Here is a 26,188-nt window from a genome sequence, read left to right on the forward strand (position 1 = left end):
GATCACCGTGATGAATCTAGTTACCATCTGTCACTATACAAAGATATTACACTATTACTGACTATATTTCCCATGCTGTACATTTCATTCTTGTGACTCAAACTGGAAGTTTGTACCTCTTAATTTGCAAGATGCTACTTTTGTCATATAGTAAACTCTTGTGAGTCCATTTTTATGCTTTCTATTTTTCCATTGATTTTTCTGACTCTTCATATGCCAGGATCACACTGTTTTAACCTTATTGTAACATTATAATATATTTTAACATCTTGTAGGTGAGTGCTTTTCACTACTCTTCCAGAGCTTTTCTAGCTATACTTGCTTATTTTTCTACATTAATTTTAGAACATCTTGCCTAGTTTGGAAAAATCCTGTTGGTTAACAATTCTGTACTGTATAATTGAAAGTTGCTAAAAGTAGTTTTTTTTTGTTTTTTTTTTTGCGGTACGCGGGCCTCTCACTGTTGTGGCCTCTCCTGTTGCGGAGCACAGGCTCCGGACGCGCAGGCTCAGCGGCCACAGCTCACGGGCCTAGCCACTCCACGGCATGTGGGATCTTCCCAGACCGGGGCACGAACCCGTGTCCCCTGTATCGGCAGGTGGACTCTCAACCACTGAGCCACCAGGGAAGCCCAAAGTAGATCTTAGATGTTCTCACTTCCAAAAAAAAAGGTAACTGTGTGAGGTGATGGATGTGTTAACTAATCTTATTGTGGTAAGCATCTCACAATGTATACATATATCATCACATTGTACACCTTAAACTTACACAGTATATATGTCAATTATATCTCAATAAACCTGGAAAAAGATCCTGTTGGGATTTTTAAATTTATATATTAAATTTATATACTAACTTAGGAAGTTACTTTTATATTGACTTAAGAAGAATTGATGACTTAATCGTTTTGAACCTTCCTTCCAAAGTTACAGTATGCCAGCCCACTTGTTCAAGTCTTTTATGTTTTTTGGTTATGTTTTTACATTTATTTTATACATTTCTTACATGTTTCCTGCTAAGTTTACTCCTAACATATTATCTTTTTTCTCTTTTATAAATGGAGTATTTTCTTCCATTATATTCTATATCAGTCATTTGTTTCTAGAAAACTATTCATTTCTGTGTATTAATTATAAATACAGCCACCTAGTTGAATTATTTCATTATTTGTAGTAGTCTTAAAAATTTGATTGCCATGATTTATTGGTTTACAATTATGTCTCCTATGATAGGGATAATTTTACTTACCCTTTTCAACTTTTAATTCTCATGTCAGAACATTTTGGCTAGATGGTCAAGATGGTAGAGTAGGAAGACCCTGAGCTCACCTCCTCTCATGGGCACACCAAAACTAGAACTATTTACAGAGCAACTATTGATGAGAAAGACCAGAATCTAGCAGAAAAGATCTTCTACAACTAAAGATACGAAGAAGGAACCACAAGGAGATGGGTAGGAAGGCTAGAGATGCGATATAGTCAAGACCCATACCCCTGGGTGGGCGACCGACAAGTGGGAAGATTATTACAATTGCAGAGGTTCTCCCCAGGGAGCAAGGGGTTCGAGTCCCACGTCAGGTTCCCCAGCCCGGGGATCCTGCACTGAGAAGACAAGCCCCCAAAATGTTTGGCTTTGAAGGCAGTGGGGCTTACTTTCAGGAGAGCCAGAGGGCTGTGAGAAATAGAGACTCCACTCTTAAAGGGCACACACAGAATCTCACACAGTCCAAGACCCAGAGCAGAAGCAGTAATTTGAAAGGAGGTTGGGTCAGACCCACCTGCTGATCCTGTAGAGTCTCCCAGAGAGGCAGCAGGCAACTGGAGCTAGCCCTGGTGGCAACCATTCTGGGGCACTCCGTTTGGCCAGGAGGACACTGGTGCTGGCAAGTGCCATTTTGGACTCCTCCCTCTAGCTTACCAAAACTGGGACCCAGCCCCACGCACCAGCCTGTGAGCACCAGTACTGGGACGCCTCAGGCCACACAGCTAGCCTAGCAAGAACACAGCCCCACCCACCAGTAGGCAGGCTGCCTTAAGGAACCCTTGAGCACCCAGCCACCCTGGGACACACCCTGTCCATCAGAGGGCTCAGGACCCAAACCCACACACAAGTGCACCGGCACTAACCCCGGGACCCCAAGGTCCCTACAGCCAGAGACCACAGGACTTGGCTCCACCTACCAGAGGGCCAGCATCACACAACAGTGGACATTAGCCCCAGAAACCCCTGGGCCTCAGCTCTGTCCACCAGCAGGTTAACACCAGCTCCAAGACAGCTTGGACCCCTCAACCAGCTGCCCTGGGATCTAGCCCCACTCACCAGTGAGCCAGACCAGCTTTAGGACACCCCAGAACCCACAGGCAACCATTTCAGGAACTGACCCCAGCCACCAGCATGCCGATACTAGATCCAGGAACACTGGCCCCGCAACCAGTTACTCCAGAACCAGGTTCCACCCACCAGTGGGATAGCACTAGCCCTGGGACCCCCCTGGGGCTCTGCAGCCAGCCACCTCAGGACCCAGCCCACCACCCAGTAGCCGGCAGCTCCATACACGTCAGGACCCGGCAACCAACCAGACCGGGGGCCAGCCATGCCTACGAGAGACAGGCATTTACTCCAAAAGCCAAGTTTACTGCAGAATATAAAAATATACATGTATAAGAAAATATGCAGCTCAGGAAGCTATAAAGCATTTGGTTGTGATTTCTTAATGCCTATGAGTTTCTTTAAAATCCTCTGCCCTAGGGGCTTCCCTGGTGGCGCAGTGGTTGAGAGTCCGCCTGCCGATGCAGGGGACGCGGGTTCGTGCCCCGTCCGCGAGGATCCCACGTGCCGCCGGAGCAGCTGGGCCCATGAGCCATGGCCGCTGAGCCTGCACGTCCGGAGCCTGTGCTCCGCAACGGGAGAGGCCACAGCAGTGAGAGGCCCGCGTACCGCAAAAAAAAAAAAAAAGCCTCTGCCCTAGGCTGGTTTCTCTAAAAGCAGAGCCTGAGAGAGGGATTGGGATGTATGCCAATTACTGAGGGAGCACTCTTCAAGAAAAACTTAGTAAGGAAGAGAGTTAAGCAGAATTCAGGAAAAGAAAGAGCTGAAGAAGGATGTAGTCTCAGGTAAAGTCCAGCTATGGCCTGCTCTACAGAGATCCTCTGAAGAATTTTCACCCCTTAATATAAGACAGTGGGCATTTTATAGCCCCTCTGCAGTCAATTATTGAGGAGGGGTGCATAGCTTTCCTGGCAAGGCAGCTCCCATCAGCTGAGGGCAATTCTTTGGGAAAGGGGGTGTAGCTATAAGCCTTTAGCAGTCAACAGTAAAGGCAGCTGGAGGGGGTGAGGGAGGTGAGCAAGACACCAAAACAGCATTAACTATGTCCTATGGTAATGCTCTTTCTATCAAAATGCTAACAGCATAAGAAGGTATCATTGTGTTGCAACACTTGAAAAACATGAGGCCAAAAGTATTAGCTTTGCAGTGAAATCCTTTGCCTTTTTTATGTTTTCCATTTTCTCAAGTTTCTTATAGTTGGAACTCAGACTGTGAATGAATAGAATCAGTTAACAGGTTAACATTTACTAAGCACCTATCATGTGGCTCACATTATGCTAAGTGCTGTTAAGAATAAAAAGAAATGAAAGATAGGGATTCTGTCCTAGGTCTATCTTCAGGAAGAAGACAAGATTTACAAACACTAAAAAATGATCAGGGCTTCCCTGGTGGCACAGTGGTTAAGAATCCGCCTGCCAATCTTCCCGGACATAGGTTCGAGCCCTGGTCCAGGAAGATCCCACATGCTGCAGAGCAACTAAGCCCATGCACCACAACTATTGAGCCTGAGCTCTGGAGCCCGCGATCTACAACTACTGAAGCCCGCACGCCTAGAGCCCGTGCTCCGCAACAAGAGAAGCCACCGCAATGAGAAACTCACGCACCACAACGAAGAGTAGCCCCCGCTCGCCACAACTAGAGAAAGCCCGCACACAACAATGAAGACCCAATGCGGCCAAAAATAAAATAAATTAATTTTTAAAAATGATCAGACATAATAGCATTAGAACAAGTGTATAATACTGGGGATTTCAGAGGAGAGTCTTAGAATTAAGTTCCAGTAAAATATAAGCTTGCGTAATGGTGATTAATATCTTTGCTCATTTTTTGAGGGTGGTTTGAAATATTTTCCACCAACAGTAAGGGAAGTTGAAGGAAATAACAATGGTAAATTGCTCTAAATAACATAAGGGCAAGGACTAAAAGAAATACCAACTATACTGTGTTGTTATTGGGTAGATTCCATTATGCAGAGATGGGAAGGGAAAACCACAGTCATTTGCCTACACATTCCTCTCCCTAGTGCAAGTGGATATTGTTCTGTCCCTCGTGGCAGGATTAGAAATACTGCCAGGGAACAAGTACACAAAGTTGCTATGGAAACCAGAATGCTTCAGCTCAGAGTTATTTACAGAGAACTTCCAGGATGATTGCATTCAATAAAATCAACTCTGTTTTGCTTCACTCTGTGCCAGTGCATCCCAATTCAAATATCTAGTTCTAAGGGTCCTTCCATCAGCTGTACTTGGATGAATATGGATTCAAGTATCAATGGATGGTGGTCACATTACAAAGTATAATTTATGTGTGGCAGTTTTGTATTACACGCTTGACGCTTGTTCACACTTGCCTCAACCATTGTCAAGTTTTCTGGTTTCCATAATAGAGCAACAGGTGGCTGTTGACTAATGCCACTGGCAGAGAAACATTTCCTCCAATGTAGCTGCTGTCAGTTTCACCGGATACTGTGGTACTGAGGGACTTCTCTCTCCACGTTCTCTCAACTCGCCTTTGAGGCTAGACAGTGACAGCTGCCTCTGGCCATCATTTTTGTCCTTAACTGTGAACTGGATTCTCCCAGCTATCCAATAGGATCTTTGAAAACAGCTTCTTTCTTTCTTTTTTTGACAAAATGAGGATTTTCATAGCTTTTGAGGGATCTTTTGAACCATTTGATATTTCAGCAGATGAAACTGTGGAGGCTGTCAAGCTGATGATAAAGGTACATACTTTGTCCCTGAGCCCCTAAGATGTGCATTAATTTTAAGTATGCAGTGAAGTTTAAACTGTATGTGGGTGCATTTTCAGCAAACAGGGGACTAAAACTATTTGAAAGTATCATTGTTTGCTTACATAATCGTTTGTTAGAAGATATTAACTCTGGAGGTGTTAGACAGGAAAATTCTCAGGGGAAAAAGTTTAGCTTATCTTTATGATATTTGTAGATTGTGTATTGGCCAGATAGTATTACTGAAATTCTTCACAAAAGGAGAAAAACAAGACACTAACTCTAGGCCAGGTAAGTGGAGCATACAGTTGTCAGATAGATGGCCTGTGTGGTGAGCAAGCAACTATAAAGAACCAAAGGATTTTGGAGGTGGAGAGGACTTCTGGGCTACAGCCTCATTTTGCATTCAGGGAAAACTGAAGCTCAGATAGATTGACCATTTAACCTAGGATCACAGAGCCAGAATAAAAAATAATTTGGGTGCAGTACTTTTCTTACAAATTTCTTATAAATACTCACTATAAAATGGAAAATTAAGACAAATATTTAGGAACTGACCATCAAATGGTATTTAACTTGGAGATGATTTATTCCCATTTACTAAGGATCATTTACTGAATCATAGTTACATGATATATAGTAAATTACTATGATCCCTAAAATCTAGACCTTCTAACACAGAAGCTCTTAATCTTTATGTATCATGGATCCCTTTGGCAGTCTGGTGAAGCCTATGGACTCCTTCTCAGAATGTCTTTAAATGCATAAAATAAAATACATACCCCCCAAAGAGGAAACCAGTTATACTGAAATACAATTTAAAAAAATTAAAAAACAAATTGTGATATTGTGACATGTGGGTTTCCTTATTAACACATTAACAAGTGTTTGCAGTGTATCTCATAACTATTACAATTTCAAAGGAGATCAGTATAAATAATATTTTGTATCTGCAACAACAATGATGGGATATGAAAATATCTGTGATTTCTATTGGTGACAAAGTCACAGGAACAGTCAATTACTGCTACTTTAGCTTGTTGTCTATATACATAAGCAAAATCCCAATTTTATTTGAAGTTAATAAAAACCAAATGTAGTTTTTTGCCACCTAAGTTCTAACCATCAACTTTTGGGGATGTCTAAAGACTTCAGATTAAGAACCCCTGTCTAATACTTTCTCCTTCTGTCCCAATTTTATGATACTCAGTGGAAAATGTAAAAGATAAGAGATTACATTGCTGGTCTAGTAATGTAGAGATATGCTGTTTTCATAATATGCTATTGATTTTTAAGGATTATTTCCACATTCCTCTCTCTGAAGATGAACAAGCCAGAAGGTATCTGGAGCTGATGTACGCTGGAGCAGCCCTAAAGGACAGCTGGAGTCTTACTGATGTTGGAATATCTTTTTGTTCAACTCTCAAATGCTTTGTTAAGGTATGACGGATGATCAGAGTAACAATTTGTCCAAGATGTCTACCTCATTTCAGAAAAAGTTATGAAGAATTCAACCAAAGTAGTTCACAACGTAGGAAGAGGTTTTCTCTTCTTGCCTTCCCCTCTCTTCCACTTGCATAACTAGACTTAGGCACAATTTGTGCTGTAAGGGGAAATAAGGCATGGAGACTGGATAGAGCTCCCTTTGTTTACTCTTTCTCTCCCTTCCCTCCTCTATCCCCCTTGTTGTCAGCCCCAAGACAGTCATCGCAGAGCAACCCATAAACCAATATAGGATCAAGGCCAAGGGGCTGATCTGGAACACTGATGTGGGAGAAAGAAGATTAGGTCACTTCCATGGCCTTACAATGGATTACGGGAATGAGGAAAGGGAAGAAATTCTCAGTAACAATAAGAATGAAATGGCAGGATCTACATTCAAATCCTACAATGCAGCCATTCATGAATTATGTGTACATATAACAGAGACAGCATTTTCCATTTATACTGTCCTTAATCAGTGGTGCTTAATTTGGGGTCCATGGCTGGCTTTAAGAACAAAACCCTAAAACTGCAAAATATGCAAAATTATGTACCTGGAGACTTTCTGCGTGAAGGATCCTTAACTTTTGACAATTTCTCAAAGAGACAGGTAGCCTAAAGAGTATTAAGAGCTGTTCTCTAGGATAGAAATAGTATTCAGTACTGGTTCTCTACCCCATATGAAAACACGAGCCTCAAGGAACTTAGTAAAGTACATATTTTCTGCTAAATGGGACACTTATTTTCTCATGGTTAACATTAAAAAAAGTTTATGGTAGCTAAAGCTAACTCTTTTTCTTTTCATATATTTTACTGATTGACTAAGTGGGAAGTCTATTTTTTAAAGGAATTTTCTAAAATATTTATTATTAAGTAGTAAAGATAAATCACAGAAAAAAAAACATTGTATGATCCCATTTATGTAAATAAAAAGGCCATATTTTATACATGTTTTTAATGTCTTATAAGCATTTATTCATGTATTTTTTTAATCTTTTTATTATGCTTTTTTAGATAAATTTTTAAAGTTTATTTTTTATTGGGATAACATTGGCTTATAACACTACATTACATATCTTTCATGTGTACAGTATTATATTTCTACTTCTTCATACTCTACAACATGCTCACCACTAGAAATTTAGTTTCCAACCATCTCCATACAGTTGATCCCCTTTACCCATCTTGTCCTCCTCCCACCACCCCTTCCCCTCTGCTAACCACTACTCTGTTCTCTATATCTATGTTTTGGTTTGGTTTGTTCAATTTTTTGTGTTACTTTACTTGTTTTTTATATTCCACGTATGAATGAAATCATATGGTATTTGTCTTTCTCCGTCTAACTTATTTCACTTAGCATAAATCCCTCTAGGTCCATCACGTTGTCGCAAATGGCAAGATTTAATCATTTTTAAGTCTGAGTAGTTCCGTTGTGTGTATATATATATATATATACATATATATATATATACATTGTGTGTGTATATATACATACATATACACACCACATCTTCTTTATCCATTTGTTCATTGATGGGCATTTATGTTGTTTCCATATCTTGGCTATGGTAAATGATGCTGCAGTGAACATAGGGGTGCATATATCTTTTTGAATTACTGTTTTGCTCTGTGGAATCTTTTTAGTTTGTTGTAGTACCATTTGTTTTCCTTGCCTGAGGAGACATATCTAGAAAGATATTGCTAAGACCAATGTCAAAATGCATACTGCCTATGTTCTCTTCTATTGCATTTTATGGTTTCAGGTCTTACATTTAAGTCTTTAATCTATTTTGAGTTGATTTTTGTGTATGGTATGAGATACTGATCTAGTGTCTTTCCTTTTTCTTTCTTTTTTTTAAATGTGGCTATCCAGTTTTCTCAGCAACATTTATTGAAGAGACTATCCTTTCTCCATTGTATGTTCTTTGCTCCTTTGTTGTAAGTTAATTGTCCATGTATGTGTGGGTTTATTTTGGAGCTCTCAATTCTGTTCCATTAATCTATATATCTGTTGTTCTGCCAATACCATGCCATTTTTATTACTATGGCTTTGTAATATAGTTTGAAATCAGAGCGTGTGATACCTTCAGCTTTGTTCTTTTTTCTCAAAATTGCTTTGGCTATTCAGGGTCTTCTGTGGTTCCATATAAATTTTAGGGTTTTTTTGTTCTATTTCTGTGAAAAATGTCCTTGGGATCTTGATAAGGATTGCATTGAATCTGTAGATTGTTTTTATGGACATTTTAACAATGTTGCTTCTTACAGTCAATAAGCATGGCGTATCTTTCCATTTCTTTGTGCCTTCTTCAGTTTCATTCAACAATGTCTTATAGTTTTCAGTATACAGGTCTTTCACCTCCTTGGTTAAATTTATTCCTAGGTATTTTATTCTTTGTGTTGTGATTGTAAATGGGATTGTTTTCTTAATTTCTCTTTCTGCTAGCTCATTGTTACCATCTAGAAATGCAACAGATTTGTATCCTGCAATTTTGTTTATTATTTCTAATAGTTTTTTGGTGCAGTCTTTAGGGTTTTCTCTATATAAAATCATGTCATCCATAAATAGTGACAGCTTTACATCTTCCTTTCCAATTTGAATGCCTTTCCTTTCTTTTTCTTGCTTAATTGCTCTGGCTGGAACTTCCCAATATGTTGAATAAGAGTGGCAAGCATGGGCATCCTTGTCTTGTTCCTGATTTTAGAGGTATTATTTTTAGGTTCCTGAAAAATGTCTAGTTATCAAAAAAGGAAATAAAAACAATTCTAATTTCTTCTGCTTTTCTCTCTCTGATACTCAGAAAATTGTAGTATAATACTTTTTTAAGCAGACCTAAATTCTATGTCATTTCTTAAATGTCTCATGTCTTTAAATATGTATATACATACTGTGTTTTTGTTACTGTACAGTATAAACCCTCTAAAATTTCCTGGAATTCTCCAACACCAATAATGATGTTCAAGACATTTTTGTTGCTTGCTTACTTGGAGATAGTGGTATAAGATCAATACTAATATTTGGCTTTTTTGGGTTTTTTTTAATTAATAGTAATCTTTTATTTATTTATTTATTTTTATATTTATTTTTGGCTGTGTTGGGTCTTCGTTTCTGTGTGAGGGCTTTCTCTAGTTGCGGGAAGCGGGGGCCACTCTTCATCGCTGTGCGCGGGCCTCTTCACTATAGCGGCCTCTCTTGTTGCGGAGCACAGGCTCCAGATGCGCAGGCTCAGTAGTTGTGGCTAACGGGCCTAGTTGCTCCATGGCATATGGGATCTTCCCAGACCAGGGCTCGAACCCATGTCCCCTGCGTTAGCAGGCAGATTCTCAACCACTGCGCCACCAGGGAAGCCCCAATACTAATACTTGAAATAGCTAGAGGAATCTAATTGAACCATAGCTATTCAGGGATGTAGACAAAGTGTGTTAAGAGTATGAATAGAATACTTTTACTCAACTAAGCACTGACTTTATTTTATTATTTAAAATTTTTTTAATTTATTTTTGAGCAGGTAGTACAGTCACATGGTGCTCAATTCCAGTGGTACAGCAGGATACACAGTAAAAAGTCTCTCTCCTACCTCTGGCCCCCAATCTTCCTCCCCAAAGTAACCTGTGTTCATAGTTTTACTTACAAAAATATTTCATAACTTCTGCCAATTAAGCATCATCTGTCACAGTGATGCAAGCTGCCTTTGCACTGAACTCTAACCTTGCCCTGGAGTTCTAAACTGCTAATGACAAGAACAGAATGTAGACGTAAAAGACTATTCCAGAAAGCCCAGGCAGAATATAATTATGAGTCACAGGGCTGGCCAACATGAAGGGTTTAATTAAAAACTCTCAAGTTCCATGGAATTTTTACTGATCTTCATCTTCACCTTCTCTGGCAGAATCACATTTAGTGAATTTCTTATCACTAGTTTTGGGAAGGAAAATAATATCTTGAATCTGAAGGAAGAGAATTACCTGCAAAGCCATAAATACTGGTTTCCATCCTAACTCAGTTCCTGTTAAATTAGATGATATAACAGGCCTATTTCAAAAGTCCACACTATTCACTGTTTATGTATGATAACGTCCAAACTGGGTTTGTAACAACAAAAATACTTTATGAAAATGTCCCTTGCTTCAAAGAATGAAGTCATATCAACTCTATACTGTTTGATCTATCTTAGGTAACCAAAGACTACCTTCCGAGTCATATTATTGCTTTATTGCATAATTAGATGCATACAAACTTAAGTAGTACTTTTCCTATCTAACTATGTTACTTCATGCAATTAGTTCCATTTTCTGAGAATCTAGGTAAGCTAGAGTCTCAATTTATTTTGGTACAAGTTAGAAATAGCATGATATAAACCAAAAACTTGGCAAGTAAGCAATTTTTTCTTTTTAAAAAGATGTAAGTAGATACCATGTGTCATGAAATCAATCCAGACTATTTGGTTTCTTAATTGCACTTATATTTTTGTATGGATTACAAGGTTTCGCTTGTGTGAAAAGCGGGAAAGATGTTAGATAAATGGAGGTGTTCTATTCTAAATAGTCAATGGGTTTTCCAGTTTCTCTGCTAATTACACTTTCTCCTTTAATGGTAATGTAGACACATTTGGAAAAGTGAATGGGGGATGACATAAGAATAGTAGGGAAAGAACATTGCCTTAATTTTTCTTTCCTTGGAAAAGAACTCCTACAGAAACCACAAGAAATATTTTCTCTGGCATGTATCGCCATGTTCTATTAGCACAGGTTTCAGCCCTTCCCATTCATTGCTGATGCTGTTGCAGTGTTCCTGTAAACCACACATGAGGCATTGCAAAGGCCTGGGTCACTGTGTGGCATGCAGAGGTGCTATCGCCATTTACCTCCTTCATCCTAACCTGTGTAACTGTGGAAACTATTGCTTGAGTTTTGTTCATTGTTGTCACCAGTGCATAGAATAATACCTGGCACACAGTAGGCTCTCCATAAATATGTGTTGAGTAAATGAGTTGATGAAGGCTTGAGGGATAAAGTAGGAAAATAAACAAGAAGGTATATGATTGTTGTGAGAAACGTCATAGGTATTGAGATGCATTTCAGGGTTTGGGTTCCCTCCCTTGCTGTGACATCTCTCCTCCCCTTCTACCTTCGAGGCAAAGTGCTCCAGTCTTAGTGCTTTTCCCTATCCAGCACCAGGGTTCTTAGGCTGCAAGCAGCAGAAAGGAACCTGGACAATTAAGGAGGAAAACAAACATATAAGAAAGGCTATTGCGTAGTTCACAGTCTTGACAGGAAGATTAGAGAATTGGGCTCAGAGATTATGCTGCCAGAAATAATTTCTAAATCATGACCCACAACTAGTCCAGGAAGGCCCCCGCTGCAGCCGCCCTAGAGCCCTCAAAGCCTACACTGGACACAGCTGCCAGCCCTGTTGCCAGGCCAGCAGTGCTTCAGATCTGCTACTGCCAGGGAAGAGTCCCTGTGTCTGCTGCTTCTCTGCCTTCCTGGCTCCGAATTCAAAGTGGAGGTGGATGGGGTGGCTTGACTGGGCAGCACCCTGGTCACACATCTGGGTCGCACAGCAAAGGGGGCTGAGAAGCAACCATCTGGCAGGTTGTGTCTTCTAAAGTGTGAGGAAGCCTCAGTCTCCCTAACACTGTTGTTGTTTTTTTTCACCGCACTGCATGGCTTATGGGATCTCACCAGGGATTGAACCTGGGCCACAGCAGTGAAAGCCCAAAATCCTAACCACTAGGCCACCAGGGAACTCCCTCCCTAACACTCTTTATGGTTTCCCTGCCTCCTTCTATCACAATACTTCCACCAACCAAGGGCTGTGGTTAAAACTTAGTCAATTCTTTCTGGCATCCTTGGAAAGTTGTTTTATGGTGAAAGAGTGTGTTATTTGTGGCACCACTGAGTAGATGTCTATCAGACAAATTGGAGAAGTTTGAACTATACTAGTAGGTCTAAAATTGATTCAAAATCATATACATTTTAGCTTTCAAAAGGCACTTTTAAAACACCAAAATCTAGGGATGTCCCTGGTGGTGCAGTTGTTAAGAATCCAACTGCCAATGAGGACACGGGTTCGAACCCTGGTCCGGGAAGATCCCACATGCTGCAGAACAACTAAGCCCAAGAGCCACAACTACTGAGCTTGTGCTCTAGAGCCCACGAGCCACAACTACTGAGCCCACACGCCACAACAACTGAAGCCGGCGTGCCTACAGCCCGTGCTCCGCAACAGGAGAAACCACCGCAATGAGAAGCCCAGGCACCACAGTAAAGAGTAGCCCCCACTCGCTGCAACTAAAGAAAGTCTGCACACAGCACCGAAGACCCAACGCAGCCAAATAAATAAATTTATAAAAAAATAAAACACCAAAATCTATGAGATGCATATGTGAACTTAGATTTTAAACACAATTTAAACACAAAAACATGTATAAACATGCTCCTTAAAATGTATAATTTACAACTAAAAACATGTTTCTAAATAAAATGTCTATTTTTTTCTAAACTTAAAGCCTTAAAGAATAGTATATAAAGAATTTGGTGGAGAATTCCCTGGCAGTCCAGTGGTTAGGACTCCATGCTCTTACTGCTGAGGGCTGGGGTTCAATCCCTGGTCAGAACCTGTGGGGAGCTAAGATCCTGCAAGTCATGAGGCATGGCCGGGGGTGAAAAAAAAAAGAATTTGTTGAGGAAAGTTGTTTCAATTCACTGTCCTAGACTTCAAGTATAACTTCTCCAGAATGACAATCATACAAAAGGAGAAGTTCATGAGGCTAAGATGTTTATGAAGACATCTCAACTTGCAGTTTAACAAAAACAAACATTATTTCCCCTTTTGGTCTATTCTGGAACAGTTGGGACATGTTTCTGCTTATTTGGTGCAGCAACTCCAAAATAGCAAAATATATTGAAAAAAAAAAAAAGAGGAACCAAGATGGCGGACTAGAAGGATGTGTTCTCACTCCCTCTTGCGAGAACACCAGAATCACAACTAGCTGCTGGACAATCATCGACAGGAACACACTGGAACTCACCAAAAAAGATACCCCACATCCAAAGACAAAGGAGAAGCCACAATGAGACGGTAGGAGGGGTGCAATCACAGTAAAATCAAATCCCAAAACTGCTGGATGGGTAACTCACAGACTGCAGAACACTTATACCACAGAAGTCCACCCACCGGAGTGAAGGTTCTGAGCCCCATATCAGGCTTCCCAATCTGGCGTTCCGGCAACGGGAGGAGGAATTCCTAGAGAATCAGACTTTGAAGGCTAGTGGGACTTCCACAGGACAGGAGGAAACAGAGACTGCACTCTTGGAGGGCACACACAAAGTAGTGTGCACATCAGGACCCAGCAGAAAGAGCAGTGACCCCGGGGAAGACTGAACCACACCTACCTGCTAGGGTTGGAGGGTCTCCTGCAGTGGCGGACAGTGGCTGTGGCTGACCGGGGGGACAAGGACACTGGCAGCAGAAGTTCTGGGAAGTACTTCTTGGTGTGAGCCCTCCCAGTGTCTGCCACTAGCCCCACCAAAGAGCCCAGGTAGGCTCCAGTGTTGGGTTGCCTCAGGCCAAACAACCAACAGGGAGGGAAGCCAGCCAGCAGTCAAGTGGATTAAAGTTTTACTGAGTTCTGCCTACCAGAGCAACAGTCAACTCTACCCACCACCAGTCCCTCCCAACAGGAGACTTGCACAAGCCTCATAGATAGCCTCATCCACCAGAGGGCAGACAGCAGAAGCAAGAAGAACTACAATCCTGCAGCCTGTGTAACAAAAACCACATTCACAGAAAGACAGACAACATGAAAAGGCAGCAGGCTATGTACCAGATGAAGGAACAAGATAAAACCCCACAAAAACAACTAAATGAAGTGGAGATAGGCAACCTTCCAGAAAAAAAATTCAGAAGAATGATAGTGAAGATGATCGAGGACCTCGGAAAAAGAATGGAGGCAAAGATCGAGAAGATGCAAGAAATGTTTAACAAAGACCTAGAACAATTAAAAAACAAACAAACAGAGATGAACAATACAATAACTGAAATGAAAACTACACTAGAAGGAATCAATAGCAGAATAACTGAGGCAGAAGAACAGATAAGTGACCTGGAAGACAGACTGGTGGAATTCACTGCTGTGGAACAGAATAAAGAAAACAGAATGAAAAGAAAAGAAGACAGCCTAAGAGACCTCTGGGACAACATTAAACGCAACAACATTCACATTATAGGGGTCCCAGAAGGAGAAGGGAGAGAGAAAGGACCAGAGAAAATATTTGAAGAGATTATAGTCAAAAACTTCCCTAACATGGGAAAGGAAATAGGCACCCAAATCCAGGAAGGGCAGAGAGTCCCATACAGGATAAACCCAAGGAGAAACATGCTGAGACACATAGTAATCAAACTGGCAAAAATTAAAGACAAAGAAAAATTATTGAAAGCAGCCAAGGGAAATACGAAAAATAACATACAAGGGAAAACCATAAGGTTAACAGCAGATTTCTCAGCAGAAACTCTACAAGCCAGAAGGGAGTGGCATGATATACTTAAAGTGATGAAAGGGAAGAACCTACAACCAAGATTACTCTACCCAGCAAGGACCTCATTCAGGTTCGATGGAGAAATCAAAAGCTTTACAGACAAGCAAAAGCTAAGAGAATTCAGCACCACCAAATCAGCTCTACAACAAATGCTAAAGGAACTTCTCTAAGTGGGAAACACAAGAGAAGAAAAGGACTTACAAAAACAAACCCAAAACAATTAAGAAAATGGTCACAGGAACATACATAGCGATAATTATCTTAAACGTGAATGGATTAAATGCTCCAACCAAGAGACACAGGCTTGCTGAATGGATACAAAAACAAGACCCATCTATATGCTGTATACAAGAGACCCACTTCAGACATAGGGACACATACAGACTTAAAGTGAGGGGATGAAAAAGATATTCAATGAAAATAGAAATCAAAAGAAAGATGGAGTAGCAATACTCATATCAGATAAAATAGACTTGAAAATAAAGAATGTTACAAGAGACAAGGAAGGACACTACATAATGATCAAGGGATCAATCCAAGAAGAAGATATAACAATTATAAATATATATGCACCTAACATAGGAGAATCTCAATACATAAGGCAACTGCTAATAGCTCTAAAAGAGGAAATCGACAGTAACACAGTAATAGTGGGGGACTTTAACACCTCACTCACAACAATGGACAGATCATTAAAATGAAAATTAATAAGGAAACACAAGCTTTAAATGACACAATAGACCAGATAGGTTTAATTGATATTTATAGGACATTCCATCCAAAAACAGCAGATTACATTTTCTTTTCAACTGCACACGGAACATTCTCCAGGATAGATCACATCTTGGGTCACAAATCAAGCCTCAGTAAATTTAAGAAAATTGAAATCATATCAAGCATCTTTTCTGACCACAACGTTATGAGATTACAAATGTGTACAGGGAGAAAAACGTAAAAAACACAAGCACATGGAGGCTAAACAATACATTACTAAATAACCAAGAGATCACTGAAGAAATCAAAGAGGAAATCAAAAAATACCTAGAGACAAATGACAGTGAAAACACGATGATCCAAAACCTATGGGATGCAACAAAAGCAGTTCTAAGAGGGAAGTTTATAGCTATGCAAGCCTACCTCAAGAAACAAGAAAAATCTCAAATAAACAATCTAAACTTACACCTAAAGGAATTAGAGAAAGAAAAACAAACAAAACCCAAAGTTAGCAGTAGGAAAGAAACCATAAAGACCAGAGCAGAAATAAATGAAATAGAAACAAAGAAAACAATAGCAAAATTCAATAAAACTAAAAGCTGGTTCTTTGAGAAGATAAACAAAATTGATAAATCATTGGCCAGACTCATCAAGAAAAAGAGGGAGAGGACTCAAATCAATAAAATTAGAAATAAAAAAGGAGAAGTTACAACAGACACCGCAGAAATACAAAGCATCCTACGAGACTACTACAAGCAACTCTATGCCAATAAAATGGACAACTCGGAAGAAATAGACAAATTCTTAGAAAGGTATAACCTTCCAAGAATGAACCAGGAAGAAAGAGAAAATATGAACAGACCAGTCACAAGTAATGAAATTGAAACTGTGATTAAAAATCTTCCAACAAACAAAAGTCCAGGACCAGATGGCTTCACAGGTGAATTCTATCAAACATTTAGAGAAGAGCTAACACCCATCCTTCTCAAACTCTTCCAAAAAATTGCAGAGGAAGGAACACTCCCAAACTCATTCTATGAGGCCACCATCACCCTGATACCAATACCAGACAAAGATACTACAAAAAAAGAAAACTACAGACCAGTATCACTCATGAATATAGATGCAAAAATCCTCAACAAAATACTAGCAAACAGAATCCAACAACACATTAAAAGGATCATACACCATGAACAAGTGGGATTTATCCCAGGGATGCAAAGATTCTTCAATATACATAAATCAATCAATGTGATACAGCATATTAAAAAATTGAAGAATAAAAACCATATGATCATCTCAATAGATGCAGAAAAATCTTCTGACCAAATTCAACACCCATTTATGATAAAAACTCTCCAGAAAGTGGGCATAGAGTGAGCCTACCTCAATATAATAAAGGCCATATACAACAAACCCACAGCAAACCTCAGCCTCAATGGTGAAAACCTGAAAGCATTTCCTCTAAGATCAGGAACAAGACAAGGATGTCCACTCTCACCCTTATTATTCAACATAGTTTTGGAAGTCCTAGCCACGGCAATCAGAGAAGAAAAAGAAATAAAAGGAATACAAATTGGAAAAGAAGTAGTAAAATTGCCACTTTTTGCAGATGACATCATACTATACATAGAGAATCCTAAAGATGCCACCAGAAAACCACCAGAGCTAATCAATGAATTTGGTAAAGTTGCAGGATACAAAATTAATGCACAGAAAACTCTTGCATTCCTATACACTAATGATGAAAAATCTGAAAGAGAAATTACGGAAACACTCCCATTTACCATTGCAAAAAAAGAATAAAATACTTAGGAATAAACCTACCTAGGGCGTCAAAGGACCTGTATGCAGAAAACTATAAGACACTGATGAAAGAAATTAAAGATGATACCAACAGATGGAAAGATATACCAAGTTCTTGGTTGGAAGAATCAATATTGTGAAAATGACTATAGTACCCAAAGCAATCTACAGATTCAATGCAATCCCTATCAAATTACGAATGGCATTTTTTACAGATTTAGAACAAAAAATCTTAAAATTTGTATGGAGATACAAAAGACCTCGAATAGCCAAAGCAGTCTTGAGGGAAAAAAACGGAGCTGGAGGAATCAGACTCCCTGACTTCAGACTATACTACAAAGCTACAGTAATCAAGACAATATGGTACTGACACAAAAACAGAAACATAGATCAAGGGAACAAGATAGAAAGCCCAGAGATAAACCCACGCACCTAGGGTCAACTAATCTATGACAAAGGAGGCAAAGATATACAACGGAGAAAAGACAGTCTCTTCAATAAGTGGTGCTGGGAAAACTGGACAGCTACACGTAAATGAATGAAATTGGAACACTCCTTAACACCATACACAAAAATAAACTCAAAATGGATTAGAGACCTAAATGTAAGACTGGACACTATAAAACTCTTAGAGGAAAACATAGGAAGAACACTCTTTGACATTAATCACAGCAAGATCTTTTTTTTTTTTAATTTTTTTTTGTGGTACATGGGCCTCTCACTGTTGTGGCCTCTCCCATTGTGGAGCACAGGCTCCAGACGTGCAGGCTCAGCAGCCATGGCTCACCGGCCCAGCCGCTCAGCGGCATGTGGGATCCTCACGGACTGGGGCACGAACCCGTGTCCCCTGCATTGGCAGGTGGACCTTCAACCACTGTGCCACCAGGGAAGCCCAGCAAGATCTTTTTTGACCCATCTCCTAGAGAAATGAAAATGAAAACAAAAATAAATAAATGGGACCTAATGAAACTTCAAAGCTTTTGCACAGCAAAGGAAACCATAAACAAGACAAAAAGACAACCCTCAGAATGGGAGAAAATATTTGCCAACGGACAAAGGATTAATCTCCAAAATATATAAACAGCTCATGCAGCTCAATATTAAAAAAACAAACAATCCAATCCAAAAATGGGCAGAAAACCTAAATAGGCATTTCTCCAAAGAAGATATACAGATGGCCAAGAAGCACATGAAAAGCTGCTCAACATCACTAATTATTAGAGAAATGCATATCAAATCTACAATGGGGTATCATCTCACACCGGTTAGAATGGGCATCATCAGAAAATCTACAACAACAAATGCTGGAGAGGGTGTGGAGAAAACAGAACCCTCTTGCACTGTTGGTGGGAATGTAAATTGATACAGGCACTATGGAGAACAGTATGGAGGTTCCTTAGAAAACTAAAAATAGAATTACCATATGATCCAGCAATCCCACTACTGGGCATGTACACAGAGAAAACCATAATTCAAAGAGACACATGCACCCCAATGTTCATTGCAGCACTGTTTACAATAGCCAGGTCATGGAAGCAACTGAAATGCCCATCGACAGACAAATGGATAAAGAAGATGAGGTACATATATACAACGGAATATTACTCAGCCATAAAAAGGAACGAAATTGGGTCATTTGTAGAGACGTGGATGGATCTAGAGACCGTCATACAGAGTGAAGTCAGTCAGAAAGAGAAAAACAAATATCGTATATTAACGCATATATGTGGAACCTAGAAAAATGGTACAGATCAACCGGTTTACAGGGCAGAAGTTGAGACACAGATGCAGAGAACAAACGTATGGACACCAAGGGGGGAAAGTGGCGGGGGTGGTGGTCGTGGTGGTGTGATGAATTGGGCATTTGGGATTGACAGGTATACACTGCTGTGTATAAAATTGATGGCTAATAAGGACCTACTGTATAATAAAATAATAAAAATTTTAAAAAAAGCATTTGTGAAAGATACTGTGGTTTTCAAAACTTGCATTACTTTCTCTTTTATGTCTCCTTAATTTTTCCTATTTAATGCACATGTATGTATTTACAGTGAGTTTGCATTTATTTTTTGTTTGTTTAATTATTTTATTTGGCTGTGTCGGGTCTTAGTTGCAGCCCGCAGGATCTTCATTGTGGCATGCAGGATCTTTTTAGTTGCGACATGTGGGATTTGGTTCCCTGACCAGGGATCAAATCCAGGCTCTCTGATTTGGGAGTGGGGTGTCTTAGCCACTGGACCAGCAGGGAAGCCCCCTGCATTTATTTTTTGAAAACAAAAGTGGAATTATTACCATGCAATAGATCTATGTATTGGAAGTCCCCTGCATTTATTTTTTGAAAACAAAAGTGGAATTATTACCATGCAATAGATCTATGTATTTTTTTTTAATTGAAAAGTCAGAAACTTTGTATGTATCTCCTACCATGGTGTCTTGGTTTGTTTGTAAAGCAGAAAATCTAATTTTACATTTGTCCAACAATGATTTGTTTATGGGATTGCTTATTTAATAGCATCTGACTGTCTTGGGTATAACTACCAGTGTTCCCCCATTCAGAACATTTGGGGAGGGGTATCACATAGATAGATGCCTTTTTTTAAATAGATAAGGTGAGTTAGCAAGTTGCTGGTAATCAACAGCTATCTGCTCATTCTCTGTATAAGCAACAGGAAGAAGTGTCACCAACTGGTGTGCCACACTAGAACTTAAAATGGGTTTCCCACAAAAACAAGGTTTATAAAATGATGAATATATAGCGTTAAAATAGTACAATGAGAACTATGTTCCAGATATGTTATGAATTATTTATTCGATACGTATTTATGGACAGTCTGCTCTGTACCAGGTACTATTCTAGGCACTGGGTGACAACAATGAACAAAACTCAAGCAATAGCTTCCACAATAACACGGATTAGAATGAAGGCGGCAAACGTTTATTCATATTCTGGGAAGCATCTTTTCAACTTATTTTTCTAACATCAAATAGTAGTTAGTTAACTGTTAAGGGTGACTTGAGCCTTTGCTGCTTTGATTGCATGTTACACATTTAATTCTAAATATAAATTAGAACCTATACCAAGGGCTAACTTTAGGGAAATCAGAGTAATCATAACAGAAATAAGGAGCAACTATTACATAAAATATAATTTTTCTCTCTTCCTCACTATCTTTTTATTCACCTTTCATAGCAATTTCTTCCTGCCCATATATACCCCATGGATTAGGTCAGGCAGATACCTGCCTTAATGGAGCCACAGGAAAACATGAGCATGGTGAAAGGGAAAGGGTGAATCCTCATGTCCTTTCAATTTTTATTGAGTGGATTTATAAGAAGCTGTTGAGGAAAACTGTCCTAAGCACTTTAAATTCAGCCAGCAGCTCAGCAGAAGATATCGGAACCTCTCCCAGTGACCTGAGTCACTGAAATGGACCCCAGGTCAGAGCACTGCAGCCTAAACTTTCATCAATAACACTACGTACTCCTTCAAAGCTCTTTCAAAGAGATCCGCATGTTGATCACATTCTGGCAATGTGTTATCTGGTAGGTGGGGGATGAATTTAATGTATTATAAACTTGAAGCAGGGAGGGGTCCCTGCAGAAACCCTAGATGAATTTGATGGGAGAAAAGGGGAGGGTAACGGGCGGGACAAGGGAGCAGTGACTGGCTGGAGTCCCCTGGAGGAACCTGGAGGCCAGGGCTCTGCTTCTCAGTTTTGCTCGAGGTCCCACGTTACTCTTACCGGAGCCCTCGGTGGCAGCTCTCGGCGCTCACATCTGCCACACCAGCAGCGCACTAAAGAAAAACATGATTGTCCTGAGTCCACTAAAGAGGAAGTAAAGCCAGTGTCTTTTTTGTTGTTGTTGTTAGAAACGTGAAAATTTTAATAACCTTCCCCCCTTCCCATTCTCCCCCTTTGCTGTGTTTTTGGTTTTAGTTTGATTGCTTTAACTGTTAACAAAAGAAAAAATACTTTCCCAAACTTTTCTTCTTAACTCTTCCAGATATCTCAGTTCCACCTGCTTTCTTATTTAGATTCCAAAACAAGAGGAACAAAGGAACCTTTTCTCACTTACATCTAGTACTTCCCTTTTTAAATAGTAAAAGTAAATACACATGGTTATTAAAAAAAAAAAGAAAAAAGTCAAACCATACAGACAAGGAAGACCATAAAATGATAAGCAAAACTCTCCTCCCACTCCCCAGAGATAACCTCAGTTCCACTCCCCAGAGATAACCTCATAGAAATAATTTTTTCAGTTGACTGAGGTTTAGAATCCACAGTATTGCCAAATTAAAGTGCAGCACGATGGAGGAGTTGTTTCTAAACTAACACCTCCGTAAGCACAGTGTGGATATAAATTCTCCCCACTCCTCTTGTGTATCTGGGTCCGTAGACTAAGAAGTAAGAAGAGACTCAAAGCCCTGCCATGTCTCCCTCACTTTTCTCAAAGAAGGAAGACTCATAAATTTCCTCAGGACAGAAGCGTGAGACTCAGACCAGAAGTCAGAGAACTTAACTGGCCTTTGCTTTCATCCTTAGCACCCATGTTGTGGGAGCTAGAGGCACTCAGAGCCACGTTCCAAGATGTTTGTCCCTTGTCCCAACCCCCAGACAGTGCTTATTTCTGAGTTCCCTTCTTTTCTCTTCCCTTAGGAAGAAGAAAAGCCCACTCTCTGCCTGTTCAATGCTGTGACCCAAGAGACAATGCCCATTAATGGAGAGCATTTCCCTTCTTGGTAAAAAAGTGTCTGATCTGAGAACACTGATAGCTCTGAGATGTGGATTCCCTGTGAGTGTCTTCTGTCTTCGGACCCCAGAGGGGCTGGAGATGTACGACTGCAACACGCTCAGGGACTACCAGACAGACCTCGGTACCGCCCACTATATGTGATAGCAGCTACTACTCAGCACTCAGGTTCTTTGATACCAGACTCACAACAGAAGGAGGAGTTGTTTCTAAACTAAAACCTCTGTAGGCGCAGTGTGGATGTAAATTATCAAAACCCCTCTTTGGTGTCTGGGTCTGTAGGCTAAGAAATAAGAATGGTCACATACCCCTGCCATGTCTTGTTCTCTCTGCTCAAAGCAAGAGGACTTGTTAATATCCTCAGGATAGAAGACCAGGACTCAGATCTGTTTATATTTTTCTCTTTCAAAATATATTTCAAGCATATATAGAAGCAAGTTCTAGTAGATATTCTTTTTCCTCTTTTTAATGCAAGTGGTAGCATATGATACATATTGTTTGAACCTTGCTTTATGCGAACTCATTTTGAAATATTGTCAGTTATATTAAACAATCTTTTAATTAAACAGTATGAAGCCAATACTGTGCAGGCCAAACAGGTGCCTCAGTGAGCACCCTTCATCCCTGATGGACAGATTACAAGCTCTCTTTAAATACTGTACTTCAGTCATGTCTGCTGCAGCCATACATTATTAAGCCAAACTCAAAGGACTGTCAGATTTGTTTTAACCATATTGGCAAATGGTTCAAACTTTATAGAGATTCTTGCTTGAGGTGAATAAGTTTTTGCTGACAGCACATCATTAGGCAACATTGTGCTATAACATTTGCTGCAATGGAATTTGATTTCTCCCAACTTATAATCGGGCCTGTAGACATCCATGAATTAAGCAGTTTTGCTTTTTATAACTGCTAAATTTGCATTTATTGTTACTTTCCTGACTATTATGTTTGCTTATTCTTTCCTGTTATTTTTAACTGAGGCTCTCAAAACTTTGACATCAATTACCATCCCTGTTTTTGATCAGAGGAAGTGATGTTCTAGCAGTCGTCCTCAGAGTATCTTACTGTAAACACATATCTGCTCTGTGTGCTTGCTGAGGGATCAGCCCTGCACAGAACATGGTGGCGGCTGATTTAAGTAAGGGTACACAAGTGGCATTTGTCTTCGAGCAACTTATGACCTAGTTATTTAATGAAATGCCAAAGGATAAATGAGAAAACGAAGGTGACTGTTCTTCAGGCCTGTGCTGCTCAGATCATGATGTGACATTTTAGAGCACGAAGAGAATTTAGAAATGGCTTGGCCCAACATCTAATTTTCGTTTTTGGTCGTGCGCACGCCATGCGGGATCTTAGCTCCCCCGCCAGAGTGGAACCCATGCCCCCTGCAGTGGAAGTGTGGAGTCCTAACCACTGGACTGCCAGGGAAGTCCCCCAACCCCTAATTTCTACAGATATAAAGACAGCAAAAAGGTTCTGAATGGTTAAATGACTTGCTCAGGGTGTGTCAAGGATAATGCCCCTTAAAATGACCCTCTAGGAAGGAGGTTTTTCAGATGTAAGTTTAGAGGCTCCAGCATGACCTGGGTAGATGGCTTTGGTCACCATAAGAACATATGGCATGGGAGGAGGGGCAAGGAAAGAGGGAACTCCAAGGAAAAGGAGGAAGAGCCTTTGACCTGCTTCACACCTTTGCCTAAAACACTCCTAGCAGTCTTTTTTTTTTAAATTTAATCCTTGTAAACATTTTATTTTATTTTATTTTTTTAATTTACTGATTTATTTTATTTTCGGCTGCGGCATCTTAGTTGCGGCATACGGGATCTTTCCTTGTGGCGCGTGGGCTTCTCTCTAGTTTTGGGCTTCTCTCTAGTTGTGACACATGGGCTCCAGAGTGCGTGGGCTCTGTAGTTTGCGGCACACAGGCTCAGTAGCTGTGGTGCATGGGCTTAGTTGCCCCACGGCATGTGGGATCTTAGTTCCCTGACCAGGGATCGAACCCATGTCCCCTGCATTGGAAGGCAGATTTTTAACCACTGGACCACCAGGGAAGTACCCCTAGCAGTCTTTAAGTAGCCAGCCCACCTTTTTAAACTACAGGGTAAGGGAATCTTTGATCCACCTCTCTTCCAGATTCTCCTCTTTCCAGTCAATGTGTCACCCCCGATGCTGTCAGGAGCTGAACCTTGACCCCTTTCCAAAGGCAGTGGAAAGTCAGAAGGTTTTGGAGAAGCAGTCAAAGAAAATCAAAGATTTAAGTAGCTCAATTAGTCCCTGCACATACTAGCTCATACAATAATATATAAAACTGCCTCTGCACTCTGGGCATTTATAGTAAAGTGGTAGAAATGAAGCATGCACATTTCCTCAGTTATAATCCAATAAGCCAGATCCTTGTAGGCTGAAGGGCTCAAGGGAAGGCTTTTTGGAGAATGTTGGACTTGAGCACACAAAGATGCGAGAAATATGCATCATCTGAGAGGAGGAAGGGAAAACATTCCAGGCTTCTAGGCCAGGAGAAAAGCATGAGCCACAGGATCAAGAACATGGGCTTACATGTGCAGCAGCATGGATGGACCTAGAGATTGTCATACTGAGTGAAGCATGTCATACTGAGTGAAGCAAGTCAGACGGAGAAAGACAAACATCATATGGTATCACTTATATGTGGGATCTTAAAAAACGGTACAAGTGAACTTATTTACAAAACAGAAATAGAATCACAGACATAGAAAACAAACTTATGGTTACCGGGGGGAAGTGGGGGTGGGGAGAGGGATAAATTGGGAGACTGGGACTGATATATACACACTAGTATATATGAAATAGATAACTAATAAGGCCTACTGTATAGCTCAGGGAACTCTGCTCAATACTCTGTAATGACCTATATGGGAAAAGAATCTAAAAAAGGAGGGATTTATGTTTATGTATAACTGATACCCTTTGCTGTACAGTAGAAACTAACACAACATTGTAAATCAACTATACTCTAATAAAATTTTTTAAAAATCAAAAAAAAAAAAAGAATGTGGGCTTAATCCAGGGAAGACAGAAAGCAGGAGACTGTTCTAAAGAGTGGAGGGGCCTCGTGGAGACCAATGGGAATCTCACAGCTGAGGTCATATTGAGGAGGGTCTTAGAGGTGAGGCAACAGAGCACAGGTTTCATGTGCTTGCAAACAGAGCCATGTACATTCTGGAACAGGAGTGTTTCAATAGAAGTTTAATCTGGTGGCAGGCAGCATGAAATATAGAAAGGAGTGAGGAGAGCCTGGAAGTAGAGTGATATGCTAACTGGAGCTTTTGATAATCCCAGTATTAATTAATTCCACTAGGAATGGAAGAGGCAAATCTGAGAAATTCATGAGAGAGAGACAGAGCATCATGCTGGGTCACATCTAAGAAGAGGGAAATGCCAAGGCTCTGACGCTAGGACAGCAATGGTGAAATTGGGAAAAGGAGCTTATGCTTTGGGTCTTCAACTTTAGATATAAGGAAACTCAGAGAGTACATTTTTTTTTCCTGAAAATTACTCAGCTAGTTAGTGGCAAAGCTGTAAGTACAACTGAGTTCTTCTAATTCTACGCCATGACAAATATGGAGCTAGGGCTTGAGTGATGGGTTGGGTTAGCAGATATTGCTGTAGGCGTCCTGCCCATGGAGTTGGGGGTACAGCACAGTGAGAGGTGCTTTCCTTAGACAGTAAATACAGAAAGGGACATGTCAAGGGCCAAGGGCGTCGGTCAGATCAGATCCTGAGATCTAGGCGGGCTCCAGGGTCCCCCACCAGCCCTCAGGCCCCTTAGAGACCTACTGTGCCACTTTAATTCCTTTT

At 40.3% G+C, this 26,188-nt stretch overlaps 1 protein-coding gene across 1 annotated transcript in view; it reads left to right on the forward strand.

The window, feature by feature from the left end:
- The first annotated feature begins 4,960 nt into the window (after positions 1 to 4,960).
- Positions 4,961 to 26,188, forward strand: part of ANKUB1 (ankyrin repeat and ubiquitin domain containing 1) — a 41,513-nt gene continuing 20,285 nt past the window's right edge. Inside the window, 4 exon segments of the mRNA XM_027092803.1 lie at positions 4,961 to 5,050; positions 6,353 to 6,496; positions 22,255 to 22,314; positions 22,316 to 22,472. Of these exon segments, the coding sequence (XP_026948604.1) occupies positions 4,961 to 5,050; positions 6,353 to 6,496; positions 22,255 to 22,314; positions 22,316 to 22,472 (451 nt within the window).

This window comes from Aethalodelphis obliquidens, unplaced genomic scaffold (assembly GCF_003676395.1).
Source record: "Aethalodelphis obliquidens isolate GAN/ISIS:26980383/991018 unplaced genomic scaffold, ASM367639v1 scaffold81, whole genome shotgun sequence".
Lineage (NCBI taxonomy): Eukaryota > Metazoa > Chordata > Mammalia > Artiodactyla > Delphinidae > Aethalodelphis > Aethalodelphis obliquidens.